General features: G+C 45.7%; 1 protein-coding gene across 1 annotated transcript in view; it reads right to left on the reverse strand.

Annotated features, from left to right (window-relative positions):
* LOC139548881 (unconventional myosin-VIIa-like) overlaps positions 1-17,613 on the reverse strand; it is a 37,595-nt gene that overhangs the window by 6,515 nt on the left and 13,467 nt on the right. Inside the window, exons 16-28 of the mRNA XM_071358805.1 lie at positions 17,485-17,574; positions 17,098-17,225; positions 16,879-17,005; positions 16,572-16,691; positions 16,223-16,396; positions 15,882-16,109; positions 11,232-11,399; positions 10,767-10,884; positions 1,760-1,886; positions 1,173-1,342; positions 909-1,099; positions 706-833; positions 140-297 (exon numbers count right to left, since the gene is read on the reverse strand). Coding sequence (XP_071214906.1) covers positions 140-297; positions 706-833; positions 909-1,099; positions 1,173-1,342; positions 1,760-1,886; positions 10,767-10,884; positions 11,232-11,399; positions 15,882-16,109; positions 16,223-16,396; positions 16,572-16,691; positions 16,879-17,005; positions 17,098-17,225; positions 17,485-17,574 — 1,927 coding nt within the window. The remainder of the gene's footprint in view (positions 1-139; positions 298-705; positions 834-908; positions 1,100-1,172; positions 1,343-1,759; positions 1,887-10,766; positions 10,885-11,231; positions 11,400-15,881; positions 16,110-16,222; positions 16,397-16,571; positions 16,692-16,878; positions 17,006-17,097; positions 17,226-17,484; positions 17,575-17,613) is intronic.

Here is a 17,613-nt window from a genome sequence, read left to right on the forward strand (position 1 = left end):
CCATTAGACCAAGAGGAAATTCCATCTCTGGCCGAGGTGGATTTTAAGTTGCAGGCACGTTTACCTAATCACAAGATCGTGAGTCTGAATCACACACACTACAGATGGTGTGTGTTAGCTAGTAGCCAGTAAAGGATATCTATGAAGGCCATACAGGCGTCCTGTGACAGGTCTTCATGGCTGAGGACCTTCTTCAGTAGAGGCTGTTTGATAGGCTCTCTGGTGCAGCTCCACATTGAGGCCTTCCCTCTGTTCTTAGTTATCATCACCCTGCTCAGAGTGTGTTTGGGAGGAGGTCTGGAGAGAGGGGGGAATGAAGAGAGAGAGAGAGAGAGAGATAGAGAAGGGGGAGGAGAAATAAAGGGGAAAAGAGAGGTTAGTGATAGGTATAGATAAGGTGACATTTTCCTCAGACAAAAAACCCCACACAGTTACAACTTGTATTGTGTGTGTGCATTTGTGTGTGTGTATGTGTGTGTGCACGGGGCGGCAGGTAGCCTAGTGATTAGCGCGCTGGGCCAGTAACCAAAATGTTTGTGGATCGAATCCCTGAGCTGCCAAGGTCAAAATCTGTCGTTCTGCCCCTAAACAAGGCAGTTAACCCACTTTTCCTAGGCTGTCATTGCAAATAAGAATTTGTTCTTAACTGACTTGCCTAGTTAAATAAAGGTATTTTTGTTTATAAATGCATACGTGCGTGTCTACCTGAAGTGGTCATAGCTGAACTCTTCCAGTGTGTAAGGTTTAACCCTCTCCTCTCCAGTTTCCGTGGGAACCAGCTGAGACAAACGGACCGTCTCCTGTCGCTGGTCTGGTGTCATGGTAACCAACGCCTAGAGAGAGAGAGAGGATTGAGGATCATGCAAATAGCGCCCTTACAGTGTAGGCTGTGTGTGTGTATGTCTCACCACTACATCAGCCTGAGGTCTGGTAACAGTCGGCAGGACGTAGACGGCGTCAGCAGGGAAATCTCCTTTCTGATTGGTCCGTTCATTGACCCCGTGGGCCCAGCCTGAGGTCATGACCTGCTGACCTGTCTCCTGGTCCAATAGGATCAGGTCTCCCCTTTGAAATGACAGGAACGTAGACTCCTCCCCAACTGGAGGGGAAAAAGGTACAGTTTGTGGGGGTGTGTGTTTATGTTTATGTGTTTGTGTGTGTACTCTACTCACCAGCGTTGGTATTGTCCTGCAGAGCCACCACGTACTTGGACCGGTTCCTCAGGCCCTCTAGGAACGTTATCACAAGGTCTCTGATGTCCTCAGAGTTGGTTGACGTGAACGTAAACTCATCGCCCTTCATGGTCGCCAACGTAAAGCTCTGCCCCTGCAGCTTACCACCTCTATTGACACACAGAGGAAGAAAAAATGCTCGAAGAATTGCTCATGCGCAGTGCGGTGTAGCTAGCAAGAAGTCTCAGAAGAAGAGAGAGAGAGACAGGAATACAGTGGTTAGCCTGAAAGATCGAGCCCATATTTATTCCCTAACAGGTCAGCTAACCATTGGGGGTTGAGGTGTCCACCAACAAAACAGAGTAGCTAGCCCAAGTAAGGAGGATAGCTAACTAACTCTACAAATTAAAGGAATTATTATTACAGGCAACATAGTAAGTAGGCTTCTTGAAATTAGTAGCTCAGGAGAAAAGAGGATATAAGAAAAGACCAGAAAACCTAAGAAAAAGAAACAGAGAGTTGCCGTTATGTTTATGGTCGAGAGGGCAACAGTGTTAGGATGGACTCCAAATCCCATCATGCCTCACCTGCTGCTGGAGACTGCAGTGATCTCTGGGAAAGAGAGTTCTAGCAGCACCTGCTCCTGTTCGTCTACAAAGTAGACCCCTGTCCAGTTCACCGCCACAATGACATCATTCTTAGGCAGACTTGGACCTGTATGGTGGAGAGAGGGGCGGAATCAGAGTATGGACACGTGACTAGGGCTGTGTCCCGATTCTCCGTCCTTCTCCCAAAGTGTGCCATTTCACACGCCCTGTCATGGGTTTAACAATGGTGGAAACTCCCTACAGTGAATGAGTACACCAATCCAATGCTTGTAAATCCATGACGGGTGCAAGTGCACACTTTGTGAGGAGTGAGGAAACTAGGACTAAGCCTACATCACATGTATACCAAGTTTACAGGAACAACCTCCACAAGTTAAGAATAATTCCTCCGAGATATGATGAGGTACAGCACCAAACAGACTGACTGAAGGGTATTAAAGAAGGTAGTTGGTCGAGCAGGTACAGCAGGTACATTACAGCAGGTACAGCAGGTACATTACAGCAGGTACAGGTACAGGTACATTACAGCAGGTACAGCAGGTACATTACAGCAGGTACAGCAGGTACATTACAGCAGGTACAGCAGGTACATTACAGCAGGTACATTACAGCAGGTACAGCAGGTACATTACAGCAGGTACAGGTACAGGTACATTACAGCAGGTACAGCAGGTACATTACAGCAGGTACAGCAGGTACATTACAGCAGGTACAGCAGGTACATTACAGCAGGTACATTACAGCAGGTACAGCAGGTACATTACAGCAGGTACAGCAGGTACATTACAGCAGGTACAGCAGGTACGTTACAGCAGGTACAGCAGGTACATTAGAGCAGGTACAGCAGGTACATTACAGCAGGTACAGCAGGTACATTACAGCAGGTACAGCAGGTACATTACAGCAGGTACAGCAGGTACATTACAGCAGGTACATTACAGCAGGTACAGCAGGTACATTACAGCAGGTACATTACAGCAGGTACGTTACAGCAGGTACAGCAGGTACGTTACAGCAGGTACAGCAGGTACATTACAGCAGGTACATTACAGCAGGTACAGCAGGTACATTACAGCAGGTACAGCAGGTACATTACAGCAGGTACAGCAGGTACATTACAGCAGGTACATTACAGCAGGTACGTTACAGCAGGTACGTTACAGCAGGTACGTTACAGCAGGTACAGCAGGTACGTTACAGCAGGTACAGCAGGTACATTACAGCAGGTACATTACAGCAGGTACAGCAGGTACGTTACAGCAGGTACAGCAGGTACATTACAGCAGGTACAGCAGGTACATTACAGCAGGTACAGCAGGTACAGCAGGTACGTTACAGCAGGTACATTACAGCAGGTACATTACAGCAGGTACAGCAGGTACATTACAGCAGGTACAGCAGGTACATTACAGCAGGTACAGCAGGTACATTACAGCAGGTACAGCAGGTACATTACAGCAGGTACATTACAGCAGGTACAGCAGGTACATTACAGCAGGTACAGCAGGTACATTACAGCAGGTACATTACAGCAGGTACAGCAGGTACATTACAGCAGGTACAGCAGGTACATTACAGCAGGTACAGCAGGTACATTACAGCAGGTACAGCAGGTACGTTACAGCAGGTACAGCAGGTACATTACAGCAGGTACAGCAGGTACAGCAGGTACAGCAGGTACAGCAGGTACATTACAGCAGGTACAGCAGGTACATTACAGCAGGTACAGCAGGTACATTACAGCAGGTACATTACAGCAGGTACAGCAGGTACATTACAGCAGGTACAGCAGGTACGTTACAGCAGGTACGTTACAGCAGGTACAGCAGGTACATTACAGCAGGTACAGCAGGTACATTACAGCAGGTACATTACAGCAGGTACGTTACAGCAGGTACAGCAGGTACATTACAGCAGGTACAGCAGGTACAGCAGGTACGTTACAGCAGGTACATTACAGCAGGTACATTACAGCAGGTACAGCAGGTACATTACAGCAGGTACATTACAGCAGGTACGTTACAGCAGGTACAGCAGGTACATTACAGCAGGTACAGCAGGTACAGCAGGTACATTACAGCAGGTACATTACAGCAGGTACAGCAGGTACATTAGAGCAGGTACAGCAGGTACATTACAGCAGGTACATTACAGCAGGTACATTACAGCAGGTACATTACAGCAGGTACAGCAGGTACAGCAGGTACATTACAGCAGGTACAGCAGGTACATTACAGCAGGTACATTACAGCAGGTACAGCTAGTACGTTACAGCAGGTACAGCAGGTACATTACAGCAGGTACATTACAGGAGGTACATTACAGCAGGTACATTACAGCAGGTACAGCAGGTACATTACAGCAGGTACATTACAGCAGGTACAGCAGGTACATTACAGCAGGTACATTACAGCAGGTACAGCAGGTACATTACAGCAGGTACAGCAGGTACGTTACAGCAGGTACAGCAGGTACATTACAGCAGGTACAGCAGGTACATTACAGCAGGTACATTACAGCAGGTACAGCAGGTACATTACAGCAGGTACAGCAGGTACATTACAGCAGGTACAGCAGGTACATTACAGCAGGTACAGCAGGTACATTACAGCAGGTACAGCAGGTACAGCAGGTACAGCAGGTACAGCAGGTACATTACAGCAGGTACATTACAGCAGGTACAGCAGGTACGTTACAGCAGGTACAGCAGGTACATTACAGCAGGTACAGCAGGTACGTTACAGCAGGTACATTACAGCAGGTACAGCAGGTACATTACAGCAGGTACAGCAGGTACATTACAGCAGGTACAGCAGGTACAGCAGGTACAGCAGGTACATTACAGCAGGTACAGCAGGTACAGCAGGTACATTACAGCAGGTACAGCAGGTACATTACAGCAGGTACATTACAGCAGGTACAGCAGGTACATTACAGCAGGTACAGCAGGTACATTACAGCAGGTACATTACAGCAGGTACAGCAGGTACATTACAGCAGGTACATTACAGCAGGTACATTACAGCAGGTACAGCAGGTACATTACAGCAGGTACAGCAGTTACATTACAGCAGGTACAGCAGGTACATTACAGCAGGTACAGCAGGTACATTACAGCAGGTACATTACAGCAGGTACATTACAGCAGGTACAGCAGGTACATTACAGCAGGTACATTACAGCAGGTACGTTACAGCAGGTACAGCAGGTACATTACAGCAGGTACAGCAGGTACATTACAGCAGCTACAGCAGGTACAGCAGGTACAGCAGGTACAGCAGGTACATTACAGCAGGTACAGCAGGTACATTACAGCAGGTACAGCAGGTACAGCAGGTACAGCAGGTACAGCAGGTACATTACAGCAGGTACAGCAGGTACATTACAGCAGGTACATTACAGCAGGTACAGCAGGTACGTTACAGCAGGTACATTACAGCAGGTACATTACAGCAGGTACAGCAGGTACATTACAGCAGGTACAGCAGGTACATTACAGCAGGTACGTTACAGCAGGTACAGCAGGTACATTACAGCAGGTACATTACAGCAGGTACAGCAGGTACATTACAGCAGGTACAGCAGGTACAGCAGGTACATTACAGCAGGTACAGCAGGTACATTACAGCAGGTACAGCAGGTACAGCAGGTACAGCAGGTACGTTACAGCAGGTACAGCAGGTACATTACAGCAGGTACAGCAGGTACATTACAGCAGGTACATTACAGCAGGTACATTACAGCAGGTACAGCAGGTACATTACAGCAGGTACAGCAGGTACATTACAGCAGGTACAGCAGGTACAGCAGGTACGTTACAGCAGGTACATTACAGCAGGTACATTACAGCAGGTACAGCAGGTACATTACAGCAGGTACAGCAGGTACATTACAGCAGGTACAGCAGGTACATTACAGCAGGTACATTACAGCAGGTACAGCAGGTACATTACAGCAGGTATAGCAGGTACATTACAGCAGGTACATTACAGCAGGTACAGCAGGTACATTACAGCAGGTACAGCAGGTACATTACAGCAGGTACAGCAGGTACATTACAGCAGGTACAGCAGGTACGTTACAGCAGGTACAGCAGGTACATTACAGCAGGTACAGCAGGTACAGCAGGTACAGCAGGTACAGCAGGTACAGCAGGTACAGCAGGTACATTACAGCAGGTACAGCAGGTACATTACAGCAGGTACAGCAGGTACATTACAGCAGGTACATTACAGCAGGTACAGCAGGTACATTACAGCAGGTACAGCAGGTACGTTACAGCAGGTACGTTACAGCAGGTACAGCAGGTACATTACAGCAGGTACAGCAGGTACATTACAGCAGGTACATTACAGCAGGTACGTTACAGCAGGTACAGCAGGTACATTACAGCAGGTACAGCAGGTACAGCAGGTACGTTACAGCAGGTACATTACAGCAGGTACATTACAGCAGGTACAGCAGGTACATTACAGCAGGTACATTACAGCAGGTACGTTACAGCAGGTACAGCAGGTACATTACAGCAGGTACAGCAGGTACAGCAGGTACATTACAGCAGGTACATTACAGCAGGTACAGCAGGTACATTAGAGCAGGTACAGCAGGTACATTACAGCAGGTACATTACAGCAGGTACATTACAGCAGGTACATTACAGCAGGTACAGCAGGTACAGCAGGTACATTACAGCAGGTACAGCAGGTACATTACAGCAGGTACATTACAGCAGGTACAGCAGGTACGTTACAGCAGGTACAGCAGGTACATTACAGCAGGTACATTACAGGAGGTACATTACAGCAGGTACATTACAGCAGGTACAGCAGGTACATTACAGCAGGTACATTACAGCAGGTACAGCAGGTACATTACAGCAGGTACATTACAGCAGGTACAGCAGGTACATTACAGCAGGTACAGCAGGTACAGCATGTACAGCAGGTACATTACAGCAGGTACAGCAGGTACATTACAGCAGGTACATTACAGCAGGTACAGCAGGTACATTACAGCAGGTACAGCAGGTACATTACAGCAGGTACAGCAGGTACATTACAGCAGGTACAGCAGGTACATTACAGCAGGTACAGCAGGTACAGCAGGTACAGCAGGTACATTACAGCAGGTACATTACAGCAGGTACAGCAGGTACGTTACAGCAGGTACAGCAGGTACATTACAGCAGGTACAGCAGGTACGTTACAGCAGGTACAGCAGGTACATTACAGCAGGTACAGCAGGTACATTACAGCAGGTACAGCAGGTACAGCAGGTACAGCAGGTACATTACAGCAGGTACAGCAGGTACAGCAGGTACATTACAGCAGGTACAGCAGGTACATTACAGCAGGTACATTACAGCAGGTACAGCAGGTACATTACAGCAGGTACAGCAGGTACATTACAGCAGGTACATTACAGCAGGTACAGCAGGTACATTACAGCAGGTACATTACAGCAGGTACATTACAGCAGGTACAGCAGGTACATTACAGCAGGTACAGCAGTTACATTACAGCAGGTACAGCAGGTACATTACAGCAGGTACAGCAGGTACATTACAGCAGGTACATTACAGCAGGTACATTACAGCAGGTACAGCAGGTACATTACAGCAGGTACATTACAGCAGGTACGTTACAGCAGGTACAGCAGGTACATTACAGCAGGTACAGCAGGTACATTACAGCAGCTACAGCAGGTACAGCAGGTACAGCAGGTACAGCAGGTACAGCAGGTACATTACAGCAGGTACAGCAGGTACATTACAGCAGCTACAGCAGGTACAGCAGGTACAGCAGGTACAGCAGGTACAGCAGGTACATTACAGCAGGTACAGCAGGTACATTACAGCAGGTACATTACAGCAGGTACAGCAGGTACGTTACAGCAGGTACAGCAGGTACATTACAGCAGGTACATTACAGCAGGTACAGCAGGTACATTACAGCAGGTACAGCAGGTACATTACAGCAGGTACGTTACAGCAGGTACAGCAGGTACATTACAGCAGGTACATTACAGCAGGTACAGCAGGTACATTACAGCAGGTACAGCAGGTACAGCAGGTACATTACAGCAGGTACAGCAGGTACATTACAGCAGGTACAGCAGGTACAGCAGGTACAGCAGGTACGTTACAGCAGGTACAGCAGGTACATTACAGCAGGTACAGCAGGTACATTACAGCAGGTACATTACAGCAGGTACATTACAGCAGGTACAGCAGGTACGTTACAGCAGGTACAGCAGGTACATTACAGCAGGTACATTACAGCAGGTACATTACAGCAGGTACATTACAGCAGGTACAGCTGGTACATTACAGCAGGTACATTACAGCAGGTACAGCAGGTACATTACAGCAGGTACATTACAGCAGGTACAGCTGGTACATTACAGCAGGTACATTACAGCAGGTACAGCAGGTACATTACAGCAGGTACATTACAGCAGGTACAGCAGGTACGTTACAGCAGGTACAGCAGGTACATTACAGCAGGTACATTACAGGAGGTACATTACAGCAGGTACATTACAGCAGGTACAGCAGGTACATTACAGCAGGTACATTACAGCAGGTACAGCAGGTACATTACAGCAGGTACATTACAGCAGGTACAGCAGGTACATTACAGCAGGTACAGCAGGTACGTTACAGCAGGTACAGCAGGTACATTACAGCAGGTACAGCAGGTACATTACAGCAGGTACATTACAGCAGGTACAGCAGGTACATTACAGCAGGTACAGCAGGTACATTACAGCAGGTACAGCAGGTACATTACAGCAGGTACAGCAGGTACATTACAGCAGCTACAGCAGGTACAGCAGGTACAGCAGGTACAGCAGGTACATTACAGCAGGTACAGCAGGTACATTACAGCAGGTACATTACAGCAGGTACAGCAGGTACGTTACAGCAGGTACAGCAGGTACATTACAGCAGGTACATTACAGCAGGTACAGCAGGTACATTACAGCAGGTACAGCAGGTACATTACAGCAGGTACGTTACAGCAGGTACAGCAGGTACATTACAGCAGGTACATTACAGCAGGTACAGCAGGTACATTACAGCAGGTACAGCAGGTACAGCAGGTACAGCAGGTACATTACAGCAGGTACAGCAGGTACATTACAGCAGGTACAGCAGGTACAGCAGGTACGTTACAGCAGGTACAGCAGGTACATTACAGCAGGTACAGCAGGTACATTACAGCAGGTACATTACAGCAGGTACATTACAGCAGGTACAGCAGGTACGTTACAGCAGGTACAGCAGGTACATTACAGCAGGTACATTACAGCAGGTACATTACAGCAGGTACATTACAGCAGGTACAGCAGGTACATTACAGCAGGTACATTACAGCAGGTACAGCAGGTACATTACAGCAGGTACAGCAGGTACATTACAGCAGGTACAGCAGGTACGTTACAGCAGGTACAGCAGGTACATTACAGCAGGTACAGCAGGTACATTACAGCAGGTACATTACAGCAGGTACAGCAGGTACATTACAGCAGGTACAGCAGGTACATTACAGCAGGTACAGCAGGTACATTACAGCAGGTACAGCAGGTACATTACAGCAGGTACAGCAGGTACAGCAGGTACATTACAGCAGGTACAGCAGGTACATTACAGCAGGTACAGCAGGTACGTTACAGCAGGTACAGCAGGTACATTACAGCAGGTACAGCAGGTACATTACAGCAGGTACATTACAGCAGGTACAGCAGGTACATTACAGCAGGTACAGCAGGTACATTACAGCAGGTACAGCAGGTACATTACAGCAGGTACAGCAGGTACATTACAGCAGGTACAGCAGGTACAGCAGGTACATTACAGCAGGTACAGCAGGTACATTACAGCAGGTACATTACAGCAGGTACAGCAGGTACATTACAGCAGGTACAGCAGGTACAGCAGGTACAGCAGGTACATTACAGCAGGTACAGCAGGTACATTACAGCAGGTACATTACAGCAGGTACAGCAGGTACATTACAGCAGGTACAGCAGGTACATTACAGCAGGTACATTACAGCAGGTACAGCAGGTACATTACAGCAGGTACAGCAGTTACATTACAGCAGGTACAGCAGGTACATTACAGCAGGTACAGCAGGTACATTACAGCAGGTACATTACAGCAGGTACATTACAGCAGGTACAGCAGGTACATTACAGCAGGTACATTACAGCAGGTACGTTACAGCAGGTACAGCAGGTACATTACAGCAGGTACAGCAGGTACATTACAGCAGCTACAGCAGGTACAGCAGGTACAGCAGGTACAGCAGGTACATTACAGCAGGTACAGCAGGTACATTACAGCAGGTACAGCAGGTACATTACAGCAGCTACAGCAGGTACAGCAGGTACAGCAGGTACAGCAGGTACAGCAGGTACAGCAGGTACAGCAGGTACATTACAGCAGGTACAGCAGGTACATTACAGCAGGTACAGCAGGTACATTACAGCAGGTACATTACAGCAGGTACAGCAGGTACGTTACAGCAGGTACAGCAGGTACATTACAGCAGGTACATTACAGCAGGTACAGCAGGTACATTACAGCAGGTACGTTACAGCAGGTACAGCAGGTACATTACAGCAGGTACATTACAGCAGGTACAGCAGGTACATTACAGCAGGTACAGCAGGTACAGCAGGTACATTACAGCAGGTACAGCAGGTACATTACAGCAGGTACAGCAGGTACAGCAGGTACAGCAGGTACAGCAGGTACGTTACAGCAGGTACATTACAGCAGGTACATTACAGCAGGTACATTACAGCAGGTACATTACAGCAGGTACAGCAGGTACATTACAGCAGGTACAGCAGGTACAGCAGGTACAGCAGGTACAGCAGGTACATTACAGCAGGTACAGCAGGTACATTACAGCAGGTACAGCAGGTACATTACAGCAGGTACAGCAGGTAAGTTACAGCAGGTAGAGTAACGTACCTGAGAGCTTGAAGGCCTCATAGAAGCGTGAGAAGAGGAGCGGCCATTTGTAGCGAGCGAAGTCCACCACTTCCTCCTTCACCTTCTGGGGGTCAAACCTCTGCTGGGTGTAGATGCCCTGGGGTGGAGATGACAGAGAGGGGGGAGACGCGCACAGTTCAGTTGTCGCAAATGGCCTCCTATTCCCTATACAGTGCACTACCTTTGACCAGGTTCCATAGGGCTCTGGTCAAAAGTACTGCCCTATGTAGGAAATATGGTGCCATTAGGGACACATCCTTAGTGACTTACAATCAGTGTATTTAAATAACTAGGTAAGACAATCACATATTACAATCAAAATAACTGAAAGTAAAACCTTCTTCTTAAAGGTTTGGTAGTTTACTAGATAAAACATCAGAACCAGTGACATCCAGAGAGAGCCCTAGAAGGGAGCCTGGCCAACCGTTCCCCAGCCAGCAGTACCTTTTTGTGGGCAGCCATGATGACGTGGGCCCATTTCTCCACACTCCGGGAGGAGCTGACCTCTCGGTCGGGGATGTAGGATGGGATCAGGCTCAGCAGACGCTCTGTCAGGATCTCAGAACCGTAGTCCACATAATACTGCTGACTGGCTAATTCTGCTAGGTCATCCTGGAGAGAGAGAGAGAGAGAGAGAGTGAAAAAGAGAGAGAGAGAGGGGGAGAGGTTAGAGCTAGGGTCAGAACCATAGTCAACAAAGTACTGCGGATTGGCTAACTCTGCCAAGTCGTCGTATTGACAGAGAGAGAGAGAGAGAGAGAGCGAGAGAGAGAGAGAGAGAGAGAGAGAGAGAGAGAGAGAGAGAGATGCCACCCAAGTGGCATGACACAAATTCTATATTAAATGATAAACAAATCACATTTGCAAAATAAGAGTTTACTTTAATTGAAAAATCCTATTTTAATGGTTCTTCTTGGATTGTGAGTGTTTGTCTCATTTTGAAAGGTAAAGAAAAGAGAAAAAGTCTTTTTACGTTGCATGTTGGAATTTACAAGGATTGAAGTCCTCTGCTTTTGGGCTAAAGAGCAGAAACCCAGACTTCCTGAAAGAAATTGATGATGTTGATATTTTAGTACTACAGGAAACATGGTGCAGAGGTGATGTTTCCACTGGCTGTCCACTAGGTTATAGGGAGATAATCATACCATCCACTAAATTAAAAGGAATCAAACAGGGCAGAGACTCAGGGGGAATGCTAATATGGTATAAATCTGAACTAATTAATTCAATCGAATTGATCAAAACAGGACAATTCTTTATCTGGTTAAAAATCAACAAGGAGGCTATCTTGACAGATAAAAACGTCTTCCTCTGTGCCACATACATTCCCCCCTCAGAGTCACCCTACTTCAACGAAGAGAGCTTCTCCATTCTAGAGGGAGAGATTAGTCACTTTCAGGCCCAAGGCAACGTACTGGTCTGTGGAGACCTGAATGCTAGAATAGCAGAAGAACAAGACACTATTAACAGTCATGGGGATAAACACCTACCAGGAAGCAATAACCTTTCCCTCCCCACATACCCCCACAGAAACAACTATGACAAAGTGAAAAACAAAAATGGATTACAGCTCCTGAGGCTCTGTCGAACACTGGGTCTGTACATAGTCAATGGTAGGCTGAGAGGGGACTCTTTTGGTAGGTACACCTACAGCTCATCCCTTGGCAGCAGCACTGTAGACTACTTCCTCACCGACCTAAACCCAGAGTCTCTCAGAGCCTTCACAGTCAGCCCACTAACACCTCTCTCAGACCACAGTAAAATCACAGTGTATCTGAGAAGAGCAGAACCCAACCATGAAGCATCATGGCCCAATAAATGACATGGTACTAAACAAGCCTATAGATGGAGTGCAAACAGTACAGACATCTACCAAAAAGCAATTAGTAGCCAAAAAATACAATCTCTCCTGGACAACTTTTTAGCCTTAACATTCTCCTTCAGCAATGAAGGGGTAAATTTGGCCGTTAGGAACATAAACTTTATATTTGACAAATTAGCCTCTTTGGCTAATCTAAAGAAGCATAAGAGCAAACCAAAAATAACAGATAATGAAAAATGGTTTGATAATGATTGCAAAAATCTAAGAAAGTCATTGAGAAATATATCTAATCAAAAACACAGAGAACCAGACAACAAAAATATACGCCTTCAATATGGGGAAACACTGAAGCAATACAAACGCACCCTAAGAACAAAAAAGGAACAGCACATTAGAAATCAGCTGGATGGAATTGAGGAATCCATAGAATCAAACCACTTCTGGGAGAATTGGAATAAATTAAACAAACCTCATCATGAGGAGTTGGCTATCCAAAATGGGGATATGTGGAGAAATCACTTTGCAAACCTCTACAGCAATATAACAAAGAGCCCAGAACAAAAAGATATACAAGAAAAATTACAAATCCTTGAATTAGCAGTCAAAGACTATCAGAATCCTGTGGATACCCCAATTACAGAAGAAGAATTATTGGAAAAAATATGCAATCTCCAACCCAAAAAGGCCTGTGGTGCTGATGGGATTTTAAATGAAATGATCAAATATACAGACCACAAATTCAAATTGGCTATACTCAAACTCTTCAACATTATCCTCACTGCAGGTATTTTCCCCGATATTTGGAACCAGGGATTGATCACACCAATCTATAAAAATGGAGACAAATTTGACCCAAATAATTACAGAAGAATATGCATTAACAGGAACTTGGGGAACATTCTCTGCAGTATTATAAATAGCAGACTACATCATTTCCTTGACGAACACAACGTCCTGAGCAGAAGCCAGATTGGATTTCTAAAAAATTATTGTACAACAGACCACATTTACACCCTCCACACTCTAATTGATAAACAAGTTAACCAAAACAAAGGCAAAATCTACTCGTGTTTTGTAGATTTCAAGAAAGCATTTGATTCAATTTGGCACGAAGGTCTTTTTTATAAACTAATAGAAAGTGGTATTGGAGGGAAAACATATGATTTTATTAAATCAATGTACACTAAAAACAAATGTGGCAACAAGCAAACAGACTTCTTCTCTCAGGGGCGGGGAGTGAAACAGGGCTGCCCAATAAGTCCAACATTATTTAACATCTACATTAATGAATTGGCAAAAACATTAGAAGAATCGGCAGCACCTGGTATCACCCTACACAACACTGAAATCAAGTGTCTGCTGTACGCAGATGACCTGGTGCTGCTGTCTCCCACTAAAGAGGGGTTACAGCAGCACCTAGATCGTCTTCACAGGTTTTGTCAGACCTGGGCTCTGACCGTTAACCTAAAAAAAACAAATATAATGATATTCCAAAAAAGGTCCGGAAATAAGGATGACAAATATAAATTCTATTTGGACACAGTTCTATTAGAACACACCAAAAACTACACATATCTAGGACTAAATATCAGCAACACAGGTAGCTTTCACATGGCTGTGAATGAGCTGAGAGACAAAGCAAGAAGAGCATTCTATGCCATTAAAAGGAACATCAAAATTGAAATTCCAATTAGAATCTGGCTCAAAATGTTTCAATCAGTTATAGAACCAATTGCTCTATATGGCAGTGAAGTATGGGGTCCACTCTCTAATAATGAATACTAAATGGGACAAACATCCAATTGAAGTATTGCATGCAGAGTTTTGCAAGACTGTATTGCAAGTACAAAGAAAAACTCCAAATAACGCATGTAGGGCAGAATTGGGCCAATACCCCCTCCTCATTCGAATAGAAAAAAGAGCCATCAAATTTTACAATCATCTAAAAACAAGTGACCCTAAAACATTCCATCACACAGCTCTACAATGTCAAGAGATGAAAACAGAGAAGAGTCCCCTCAGCCAGCTGGTTCTGAGGCTCAGTTCACCAACCCAAACCAACCCCATAGAGCCTCGGGACAGCCCTCAGAAAATCTGGCCCAACCAAATCATCACAAAACAAAAAGAAAAATATATAACCTATTGGAAAGACACCACAAAAAATCAAAGTAAACTTCAATCCTATTTGGCTCTAAACAGACAGTACATGGTGGCAGACTATCTGACCACTGTGACTGATAGAAAACTGAGGAAAACATTGACTAGGTACAGACTCAGTGAGCACAGTCTGACTATAGAGACCGGTCGTCACAGACAAACCTGGCTGCCCAGAGAGGATAGGCTGTGCTCACTCTGCTCCAGGGGAGAGGTAGAGACAGAAGTGCATTTCCTACTACACTGTGACAAATACTCAGACCTAAGAGCATATTTCTTTCCCAAAATTATAATTCAATACAAAGAATTTGAAACTATAAAAGATGAAGAAAAAATCAAATATTTATTGGGTGAAAAGCCAAAATGTGCAATATGTGTCCTCCTGCCACAACCTGAGGGACAGCCAGTGAAAAATGCAAAGTAATGTTGATAATATTTCCCATTTAGCTTAGTTTTGTTTTGTCTTTCGTACCAGGTCATGTGTCTTCTCAGTCATGTTGACACTGGTCTACTACTGTTGCTTTAATGTATTGTTGTTCTGATTAATATTGTTGTTGTAGCTGTTATTAATGATAATCCCATGTCCACTACTACTATTATTATTGCTGTTAGTCCCACCATTTATTTATATATAAATATATATATATTTTGTGTATATATATACATATATATTTTATTTAAATTTTTCGATATGTATACTTTGACAATGTAAGTAATAATAACTTGCCATGTCAATAAAGTCAATTGAATTGAATTGAATTGAATTGAGAGAGAGAGAGAGAGAGAGAGAGAGAGAGAGAGAGAGAGAGAGAGAGAGAGAGAGAGAGAGAGAGAGAGAGAGATGTTTCCCTTGTTTATTTACCCTTTTGTTTATTGTCTATTCCATTTGCTTTGTTAATCATGCCAATGAAGCCATTTGAATTAAATTGAATTGAATTAAGAGACAGAGAGAGAGACAGAAACAGAGACAGAGAGGTTAGGGTCTGACCCATAGTCAACATAGTCATTTCATCCTGGAAAAGAGCAAGAAGAGAGGTTGTTCCTATCAGGCTCAGAGAACCATAAAAACAGTGCCACCTTGTAACTGAGAGGTCATTTGGTGTAAGTGTAAAACTCACCCTGTCACAGCGGTACTCTCCAAACTTTACCCCCCGTACAGTCTGTTGGTAGATGAGGTTGGTGGCCACAGCATCGTCTGCAGGGTTGTGCCAGGGCGTGAATATCTCCTTCCTGTAGAACAGTCTCCAGGGGGCGTTCCTCTCCTGGGCACCCTGCTCCTTGGCATACTGCTCACACTGGGACACCGCGTCCATCACATGGTCCTTACCACTGCCTAGGGAGGAGACCTTGAGGTAGACACACACATACACATAGCTCATACTGGAATACTGCACATGTGTGTGTGTGTGTGTGTGTGTGTGTGTGTGTCTGTGTGTGTGTGTCTCTGTGTGTGTATTACCTTGTCAAACAGGGCAATGTAGAGAGAGAATCCAAAGCGATCTCTGAGGCTGATCTTGTCTGCCAGGGCGTTACACAGCTCCATGGCGTTAGTAGCTGAGTCTGTCAACAACGTCTTAGTGGTGCCGTCCATAAAGGTTACTGGCAACATGATGGGCTTCTTAGACTTAGTGGCCTGGGAGAGAAGAAAGATGAGGAGAGAGGGAGAGAGAGAGACGGGGGAGGAGAGAGTGGGAGGACAGCGGGAGGGGGGAGAAGAAGAGAGGTGGAAAGAGGAGAGGAGAGAAAAAGAGAGGTAAGGGATGTGTGTGTGTGTCTGTGTGTCTGTGTGTGTTTGTGTGTCTGTGTACCTGTAGCTCCAGCCAGGACGGGGGCTGTGTTCTGGTGCCGTTAACAAACGTGCGTCTGAGTCTCTCCTCGCAGTAGGGGGCGTAGCCAGGAGGACCGCCATGGATATAGTTACGCAGGTACTGGAGGAGACAGGATGTGATGCATTTATAGAGGAAGTGATGTAATTATAGAGAAAGTATAGAGTCTAAGAATGTCTACGTCCCAAATGGCTCTGTAGGCCCTGGTCAAAACAGTGGATTATAAAGGGAATAGGGTGTCATTTGGGACGCAGACAGAGAATATGTGAGTATGTGTATTCTGACTGACCTTGACAAACTTCTCAGAGGGAGCGAAGCAGCCGACACACAGAGAGATGAGGATCCAGCCGCGGGCGTGACTGCTCTTAGACGGGTTCTGGTTCAACTGCTTACAGATCTGGCAGTAGATCTCATCCCTACAGAGTACACACACAGCACAGGTCAGAGAGTGTGTGTGTGCGAGCATGCGTGTGGGTGTGTATGCGTGTGCTTGTGTGTGTGTGTCTACCTCAGGGCAGGTCGTAGTATTCCGTTGCCGATGATGAAGTGGAGTTTCTCCAGGTTAGAGGTGGGCCGGTCCTCCAACATGCTGTTGCCATGGAGACTAATCTCTCCGTCGTTCAGGCGCTTCGCCACCTGTCAGAAAACACATCATCAACACTGGACATTCTATCTGATCTACATATTCTTTAGGTCCCAAATAGCACCCTATCCCTATATAGTGTACTACTTTTTTACCATGGACTATAGGGCTCTGGTCAAAAGTAATTTACTATATAGGGAATAGGGTGCCATTTGGGATGCAGACAAAGTGCCCAGATGCTAAGGGCAATGTCACCACTTCTAGAATGCTTTTAACTCCAAAACATCCTCCTCTCCTTCTCCTCTCTCTTACCTCCTCAGTGATCTTGGACTTCTTCTTCAGGGTGAGGGACACTAGTTTGTGTCGGACACTGTTCTTCTTGTTGCTGTCTGAATGGGGGGTCTTAAGGGGAGGGGTTACAGCAGGACACAGCTTATAAAT

The sequence above is a fragment of the Salvelinus alpinus genome, chromosome 22 (genome assembly GCF_045679555.1).
Source record: "Salvelinus alpinus chromosome 22, SLU_Salpinus.1, whole genome shotgun sequence".
In the NCBI taxonomy this organism is placed as follows: domain Eukaryota; kingdom Metazoa; phylum Chordata; class Actinopteri; order Salmoniformes; family Salmonidae; genus Salvelinus; species Salvelinus alpinus.